This window comes from Corapipo altera, unplaced genomic scaffold, assembly GCF_003945725.1.
Source record: "Corapipo altera isolate COAL_440 unplaced genomic scaffold, ASM394572v1 169, whole genome shotgun sequence".
Lineage (NCBI taxonomy): Eukaryota > Metazoa > Chordata > Aves > Passeriformes > Pipridae > Corapipo > Corapipo altera.
Genome location: NW_020884946.1, coordinates 993,283 through 1,002,302, shown reverse-complemented (window position 1 = coordinate 1,002,302; position 9,020 = coordinate 993,283). Strand labels below are relative to the sequence as shown.

The following is a 9,020-nucleotide window of genomic DNA, read 5'->3' as shown; positions in this document are numbered from 1 at the left end:
GCTTAATTTGTGAAATTGTAACTCAAACACTTGTCCCCCTCCTTCCCCAGCACCTTTGCTCAAGTGGTCCTGCCTGATCACTCCCAGGTTCCCCCTTCTCCTCCCTGGAAAGTTCAAGGCTCATCCCAGACACAACTGGGGACTTCATCTCCCAGGAGGCCACAGAGCAAACGCATCCCCTCCCTCCCCAAAAAGAGATTTGGGAAAGCTGGGGTGGGAAAGGTCATGTTATCCAAGCTCTGTTTGTAATGGAAGTTTTTTTGATTAAAAATGAATAAATAAATAAATAAACAATAATTAAAAAAAATAATCCCTCTTCGGTTTTGCTTCCTTCACCTCGGGGAGCTGCCAGCAAAACCCCCTTTGTCTCAGGCCTGCAGGAGAAGCAGGACCCTCCTGGACCCCCGTGCCTGGCTGCAAACAGGAAACCAGGAGCCAGCATCACTCCTTCTCCGTCACTCGCTGGATGAGATTAAAACGGAACACAACCATCAAGTGTGCTAGAACCATTTTAATATAATTATACATATCTGCCAAATCCAGGAAAAAAAGGTTTATGCATATATATCTTTTTTTTTTTTTTTTTCAGTTAACATCTGCAAGCATAAACGACAATGAATTTCTCGGTTTGAATTCATCCAGGTCAGAGCAACTGCCCAAAGTCCTGTTGGATTTGACGGATACTGCCGGCGTGGCCAGCAGTTAAGGGAGCTCCAGAGGAGTTTAATGTCCTCAGGTTGGGGCATTTTCGGTCTTTCCTCTTTCATTCAGAGACAGTTTGTTGTAAAAAGTTTCAGTGCAGTTCACCTCGGGTGAAAGGCGATCGTGTTTTTTGTGTTTTTTTCTTTTTTTTTTTTTGTTTTTTATTATTTTTTTTAAATATATATTTTTAATTATTTTTTTAAAGGATGATAATAGGTAACTCAGTTGCTCTGAATTTTCACTTATAATTATAACCTATTTAAATCACAGCAGAACTCCCGCTGGTGCAGAGTTCATAGTTGCATACAATACAGGAGATCACAGTTTTGAAGTCTAGCACAGATTAAAAACCACAGATGTACCATTTATATAAGACACACACTGATTGTCTCTTAAAAACTACATATTGACTCCTTATGAACATTATCTTTTTTTTTTTCTTAATCTTTAAATAAAGTAGTGCAGCTAGGACAATCAGTCACACAACCCACACAGCCCTGAACCAAGTTCTCTGGGTGCCAACTTGAGCAAGTTGGGCATGAAACAGTTGGATGAGCTCGAGAGAGAGAAAGAAAGAGGGAGGGAGAAAAAGAGAGATGTTGTCCATTCTGAATAGTTTAACCGAGGGTTGGCTAACACATTGGAAACCTCTGGGTGAAGGATCATCTTTCCACGCACACACACACAAAAAAAAAAGAAATAAAAACCTAGGCTCTTTTTTTTTTTTTTTTTTTTTTTTTTTTTAAAACTGGCCCGTAGGTGGGACGATCTCCCAACCTCTTCCAAACAAAGAAACCCAACAATTGCCTAAAACTAGAAAGAACACAGATGGGTCTGTCTGGTTTCTGCTCACTAGATGATCTGTCCGTTTAAGGCCTTCCTCCTCCGTTTTTCCTCTTTTATTATTCCTTTTCCAGAGCGTCTGAGCAGGAGATGAGTCTGAACGGGATCACACCAACACTGTCCCCCTCTTGTTGCTGTCGTTTTTTTTGTTCGTTTGTTTGTCCGTGGAGTTATTTTTCTCTTTAATTTAACCAAGACCTGACTAAAACTGGAGCATGTTCAGCCCAGCCTGTTCGTTCTCGTCGCGATTTCTCTCGGTATCACAAAGGTTCTTCACAAAACCTGGAACTTCCATGACGATGTCTGGTCCTTATAATCCAAGCAGTCAGCATTGAAGTTTAACTTCCAGGAGGCGGTTTGGTCTTTATAATCCAAGCAATCGGTGGTGGAGTTAAAGCCCAAACTGGAGGCTCCATAGCCCTGGGTGGAGAGGGAGGCCGGAGACTGGTTGAGGTGGCTGGTGACCGCGTTGGCACCCATGGGACTCAGGGTGGCCCCCGGCCCAGGGAGCTGGTGGTGCATAGGGGTCAAGTAAGATCCACAGTCCATCCCTCCGAAATAGGAGGTCGATCCAGCGTATCCTTGGCTGTAGCCTGATGCCTGGGTGTAGGTCATAGGGTAGGATCTCTGCATGCAGGAGGAAGAGGTGGACAGGGGGTCTGAGAGCGGGGAGATGGACGCCGGGCTCCAGATGGATACAGGGGCACTGCTGCTGGAAATGGTGGGGACTGAGGTGCTGGAGGGGGGAGTGAACTGCCCGCTGGTCCCGCTCTCCGAACTCACTTCCCGGGCCGGTGAATTCTTCTTCTTCGCTGGCCGGACCTTGTTCTGGCCCCCGTTCTGCTGCTGCTGCTGCTGTTGCCGGCACTTGGCTCGGCGGTTCTTAAACCACACCTTGAGACACAGACACGGGGAGGGAGAGAGAAAAAGGCCGGTGTTAGGGATGCACAGGCAAACCCAAGGGTGGGAAGAGGTGGTGGCAGGGAGACCTTGCTGGGGAGAGGGACCTAAAAGTGCTCCCCAGCAGTGGAGGGTTGCAGGCTGCTGCAAAGGAAAGCTCCGGGGCTCCCCCTCCCTGAGATCATTAGCAGTAATAACGAGTGGAAATCGCAAATCAAACTCCTTAATAAGGTCACTTTTGGGGGAGAGCCGGGGGGGGGGGGGGGGGGAGCATTCCCTCTTTGCTGTTTGCCAGCCGGAGACCCCCAGGAATTGCCATTGAAGGCCTATTGAAGTCGAGCCCTTAATTAGAAACAATAGAACATCAGAAAGGGAGGGAACAATTAGTGAAACAGAGGTAGGGGTTTGTGCTCTCTGTGCTCTCTGTGCTCACCTGCTCAGCCAGAGTCGGCCTCTCAGCTCATCTCACCTTCTCTTAGCAGGGACCAAGGGGGTTGTCTCTGGGGAGGTTTCGAGGGGAGAAGGATGGGGTTTGACTTGGGGGTATCCCAATCCCAGGCCGCCACACTCCACAGGGACATGGCACCACACAGCCTCGGGAAACCTCTCAAGGAGACAAGTGGGAGGGATGGCTTTGGAGATGCCTTGCCCCTGCTGCTGGGGTGTTCCAGACCCCTGATGGGGGCAGGACCCTCCTGCCCTGCCAGCAGCACCTCCAAAACGCTGCCTGGATGGGGCCCCTGCAGGCTGCTTGCAGGGGAGGCACAGCCCAGCCCCAGGAGAGGGGTCCACCAAGGCAGGTCCTCTCTTATCAAAGTCCCTTCAAAGGGGGAGGAAGCCCCCAGTCTGTGCTGGTGCGAGCAGGGATCCCAGTCTGGCCCAGCTCTGGATATGTGGTGGTCCCTGGGGAAGGGGGGGATCCTTTACGGTTTCCTCAGGGTTCCCAATATGCCTGCAGGACAGGCTAGGATTTGGCACCATGGGGCAAGGCTTGGTATAGAGTTTGAGAGTGCTGGGGAATCCTCAGAGAGGCCGAGGGGGCTGGGAGGGAGCGTGGAGGGCTCAGGAGCTGGGATCTGGGATCTATACGACACCACCACAGTGCACAGGGAGGATGGGGGGAGGACACACTCCAGCCCTGGGGATGCAAATCACCACTCCATCCTACCCTTGCACCCCCCACACACCTCTGAGCCTCTTTCATCCCACAGGGGCTTGATTTGACTCCAAGACCGACCCCATCCCCTGAATCAGCCCCCTCATTTCCCTGCCGGCCACAGGCCAGTCCAAACCCTTCACGCCGGTACAGAGTGGGGGGGTCAGGCAGGGCTCTCCGGGGCCACCCCGCTTCCTACCTGCACTCTGGACTCGGGCAGGTTGATCTTCAGGGCCACCTCCTCCCGCATGAAGATGTCGGGGTAGCGGGTCTTGGCGAAAAGAGCCTCCAGCACATCCAGCTGCGCCCGAGTGAAGGTCGTGCGCTCCCGCCGCTGCTTTCGGGGGGTGGCTGCGAACGGAGCCAGAGGCCCTGGCTGTCAGTCAGCGGTCCCTCAGACCCCTGTGTCCCCTCCAGCCCCCTCCCCAGAGGGGCACCCACATTCCCTGCCCTCTCCCGGGAGATCTGCACCCCAGTATCAGCCGCCGCCGTGCCGCAGTCCCAGCTCCCCATCTCCCCTGGATGGGGGTTTGGAGTGTCTGTCCCCCACCTCCAGCAAGAGGCTCTCCTCTCTTTGCAACCCCTTTCCCGGATAAAAAGTTGGGGTTGAGGAAGAAGGGAGACAGAGGGACCCCACACCCTCACCCACCCAAGCCAGCGTGATCCCGGGACATGTTGTGCCTCCAAAATCCCAGCGGCTTCTCCTCCGTGGGAGCAAAAAGAGGTAGGGAAGAGGGAAGAAAAACGTGGCTTACCGGGATAACCGACGGACGGATGCAACAAATCCATGCCCGAGGTTGTGAGACTCAGGCCATTGACTGCATAAGGTGGTTGCTTAAGATAAGACATCATGCTAAAGTTGTGGCGGGGAGAAGAGTTGGCCGAAATCCGGGCGAGGGGGAGCCGGCCGAGCGCCCTGCCTGCCCCGGGCGGTGCCTGGGGTAGCCGTCGGGCGGGGGGGGCCGCCAGGTGCCTGCGCAGGAAGGAGAGGAGGGAGGAATGGAGGGATGAAGGGGGAGTGAGGCCAGCTCGCTGCCCCCCCAGACCTCCCGCCCCCCCGCTTGATCCCCGCCGCCGTCCCCCCGTCAATCCCCCCGCTCGGAAAGCCGGACCCCTGCCGGATTTGGGAGAGCTGGGAGAGACTGACTAGATAAACGCATCTCTCCCCAAAAAGGGAGAAGAGGGGAGGGTGCACATCCCAGCCAGTAATTACTACCCGAACAAAACCCCCCCATGCCTTCAACTGCCCGCATTGTACAGCAGCCGGGGGCATTTGCATAGGATTCCCGGCCCGGCACCGGCTAATTGTCTCAAGCAAAACTTGATTGGGGCCATTGGCAGACACAAAGAACCCCTCGGCTAAATAAATAATGCAGATAACAAAGCCCAAGGGTGAGAAACAAAGAAACAATTCAAGAAACCTATCTCTCCACTAGTCTCTTGCAAGGACTTTAATTATCCTAGGTTTGGGCAACATTCAAACCTTCCCCCCCCACTCCCCCTTTTCCCCTTCCCCCCGACGTTGCTGCATTTCAGAGCTCAAATGCCCGCTCGGGGAGAGTCAAACTTTTCTGCTCTCCCGCCACCAGTCCACGTCTGCGGTAATTTCCACCGGCCATTTGCACCTAATTAGTACTCCGGGTAATTAGATTTGGAGGCAAGTAACAGATTTATTAGGCTTTCAAGAAACTCTTGATGACGGAGCTGAAGCTAAACAAACACCTCGGTGGTGAGCGGCCCCGGGACGGTCCCGGCGGGCGAGCGGCTCCCCCGGTTCCTGCTCCAGCTTTCCCGGTCCCCGCTCGGGCTCTCCCGCTTCCCTCTCGCTGCCCCGACGGGGCCGGGCTCTCTGCAGCGGGGGGCGAGGGGAAACCCAAACACACACTCCGCCAAAAAATGGCCGACAAGGGTCCAACCTGGGGCTCCTGAAAGGGTTAAGACTGTTTGCCCCGTGGAAAATATGTTTTAAACCCATTTAGGGCGAAATCTCGCCCTTCCCTCCATTCCCCAGCGGCCGTCGGGGAAACGAACTCCAGCACAACTTTCTTCCCCAAAACACCTCAAAACTCCGTGTTTCGGCTGAGCCGCCGCCCCGGGAGGGCGAAGCGCTGCCCGAGGGGGATCCTGCGGGACCCCCAGGACAGGGTGCACCCCCCGCCCGCGCCGTCGGTGCTGCTTTATCCGCAGCACCGAGTTTCCCCTTTTCCCCTCGGGTCCGCGCTTTGCCCCCCACGAACGCGCTGCGCGGCGGATCCAGAGCGGGGTGCGCAGGGTCGGGCCCCCCCCGAGGAGGCCGAACAGGGACGATTACACCGAGGGGGGAGCCCCGCTCGCAGCTTCGGCCGCCGGTTCGTTCACCGCGCAAGATGAGCGGGAGAACCCAACGGGGGTTGCCGCCCGCTTAAAAACGGGCTAACAAAAATTTTAAAAAAAAAAATAAATAAAAGGGCAAAAAAAGCACCAAAAAAAAAAAAAGCAAGCCCAAAGCTCCGCTCGGTTAAACTCGGAGGCATCCCGCCGAGGCGCCAGCCCGTCGCGGCCGCCCGCGGAGCCCCTCGGCCGCGGCCGCGCATCCCGGGGCCGCCCCGCAGCCCGCGGAGCAACGGCTCCGCTCCGCAATCTGTCACCTTTCCCCCTCCTCCTCCCCCCTCCCCGCTCCGCATAGATCCCGGCTACCAGTTGCTCTGCCCTCGCTCAATAATAATTACCCCGTCCGAGAATTAATTATAATAAATGTTTTCTTGATAAACTAACGAGATAATCCGGGCGGCACACGCTCCCTAATTACGGGCCACCGGCCCCGGCTCCGCTGCTCGCCCCGGTGATTAATGCGGGGCAGCGATCCGCGCCCGGGCGCGCAGCCTGCGCCCCTGCCCCCGGCAGCGCTGCGGGGGGACGCGGGGGCCTGGGGGGCTCGGCCGGGGCGCGGAGCAGCGCGGAGGGGCTCCCGCGGAGGGGAAGGGTGAAGGAGCCAAGGTAGAAAAGGGAATTTGTTGTCTTTTGTTTTGCAAACGGGAGCCGCGCTCCCTGCCCGCGCCGCGCTCTCCAACGAATTTCTGACATTTTTTTAAAAATTCTAATTTATATAATTTTTTTCTTTTTTTTTTGGTAAATTCTAATTTTTTTTTCCCCCTGGAGGGACGGTTCGGGGTGATATTTCCCAACGCGGGGATTTTCTCCCGAGGTGAAGGCGGTGGGGATGGACCCGTCACCGGTTCTGCTGAGCGGTATCCCCAGCGCTTCGCCCTCCGAACCTCCGCGCTGCTCCGCGGCCTCGGCCCCTCTCGGGGACCGGGAGCAGAGGAACCGGGCTCGGCGGGCAGCCACCTCCGCCGCGGGGCCGTCTGACCCGTCTCTGCCTCCCAGCAGCACCCGGTCGCATTTTTTAACTGCTTTCCCCCCCACACACACCCCCTTTTGAATGTATTTTTTTTAACTAAAGTTGCACCTTTTCTACATAAATAAATAATAAACCTCAACTTCTCTGATCAGCCGAAATCGAAATAAATCTTAGCAGCGAAAGAGGTTTTTAGTTCTAAAGAAACTTGTGCCGGTGCACAAGCACTTTTCCCGACTTTCTCTTTGTCAGCGCGGTGCGATTCAGAGGAGAGAGGCCGGGGCGCGTTATTCCCGGCCGGTGGCTTTGGGAAGCGCTTTCCCACGGCATTAAAAAATTAAAATAAAATAAGAGAAGGGAGGTGGAAACCAGCTCCAGCCCCTCTCCGACCTGGATGCCATTCTCGCCATCCATTTCGCCCACACCGAGTCGTGAAGCTCCGGCCCCAAATGCCTTGAAGATTTCTCTCCCTGCGATTTCCAGCCTGGTTCTCCGGGGCTGCGAGTGCTCGGAAACACCTTTACAAAATTACTTTGCTGAGTCTCCACACCGCGAGGAAGAGGAGGAGGATTAAGGGGGTCTCAGGTAGGAACCCCACTCTCGGAGGGGAGAAATTTCTCCCCGGTTATTCCTAATTTTAAAAGTCCAGCTTGAGGTTCAGAAAATAACTACAGGCCAGAGGAACAGGCCGGGGGAAAAAAAAAAAATCATATACCCGACGAAATCGCGGTGAAGCCGAGGAAAGAGCGGCTCCCAGCCCGACCCCCGCCCGCCCACGGGAGACAGCCCGGCCGCGGCCGCGGGGGGCGAGGGCGGCGGCGGCGGGGAGAGCCCCCGGCTCCCCGGCTTTGGCCTTTCGCCCTCTCCTCCAGCAGCTCGCGATCCCCTCCGAGGACCGACCCGGGGCCGCCGGTTGTCCCCGACCCGGGGCCGCCACCGCCCGGCCCGGCCCGGCCTCTCCCGGGCAGCGCCGCATCTCCCGCGGGGACCCGCCTGCTGCCCGCTACCCGCACGGCGCACCCCCGCCGCACACAGGCGTGTTTAATAGTAATAGTAATAATAATAACAGATGTTTAAAAAAATATAATTATGATTTTAATTCCCCCTTTCCCTGCGTTCCTGCCCGCCCGGAGATGCCCCCGAGGAAGGATGGAGCCGGCGGGTCGGACTTACCTGCGAGCCTCGCCGGAGCCGCGGGCAGGGCTGGGGGGCGAAGGGGGAAAACCTGCTCCCGGATCCTCGCCAAATTCAGGGCTCGGGCTGAGCTGGGAGAGAAAGCACAAAGCGGGAGGTTAGAGAGCTCGCCGCATGCACATGCCCACGACATCGGGGGAAAGGGGGGGGTTGAGGGGGGGGGAGAAAAAAATGTTTGAAAAAGGAGAATAAATGGGGGAAAAAAAGGGGAGGGGACGGTGCAGGAAAGGGATGTAGGGATGCTCGGGGTCTGGGCTCGGTACATACAGAGCTAGCCGGTGCTGGAGCTGGTCAAAGTGATTTTATTTTTAATAATAGTGGCAGGGTGCGTTGGAGCTGAAGGTCTCTACCTCTCTCGGGGAGCTTTGCTGAGAAAGCGCCTCTCTGGCAACTTTTTGACGCAAACTCTCCAACCAATGGCAGGGAGAGAGTGATTGACACATCTAAGCCAGGGGGAAAATAATAAAAACACACACAGGGGGAGGAAAAAACAGGCCGCTGCTGTACCGGGGGGACAATCCAGAGAGAAATAACAGCCACCGAAATGACACCAGAATATACATTAAAAGAACCTGTTCGGTTTAAAAATATACATTATGGAGCAGAGCAGATGAAGTCATTGTAGAAATTAATGTGATGGACAGCAGAGATGGAATTAGCGTATAGCCCGGGGAAGGAGAGGAAGGGGGGCCAGCAAAAAGCTGGGGGGTGGCTGTAATAATAACAACAAAAGATATTAAAATATACGAGTAAATATTTGTGAAGGGGGGACACGGAGCCTGCCAGGAGCCCTTGGCTGAGCAGGACGAAGCTGAGTGAGAGGAAACCCGTGGGTGCAAAGGGGAGAATCCCTCCCCGGCACAGAATGGGGTACCAGGGTGTCCCCAG

At 55.3% G+C, this 9,020-nt stretch overlaps 1 protein-coding gene across 1 annotated transcript; it reads right to left on the bottom strand.

Moving 5' to 3' along the window:
- Nucleotides 1-496: 496 nt before the first annotated feature.
- Nucleotides 497-8,510, bottom strand: OTX2 (orthodenticle homeobox 2). The gene is made up of 5 exons (XM_027662546.1): nucleotides 8,400-8,510; nucleotides 8,112-8,203; nucleotides 4,357-4,574; nucleotides 3,801-3,952; nucleotides 497-2,439 (listed from the first exon to the last, which is right to left on the bottom strand). Exons 3-5 carry the CDS (start codon nucleotides 4,451-4,453, stop codon nucleotides 1,819-1,821), a joined length of 870 nt encoding a protein of 289 aa, XP_027518347.1. The 5' UTR covers nucleotides 4,454-4,574; nucleotides 8,112-8,203; nucleotides 8,400-8,510; the 3' UTR covers nucleotides 497-1,818.
- Between the last annotated feature and the right edge of the window lie 510 nt (nucleotides 8,511-9,020).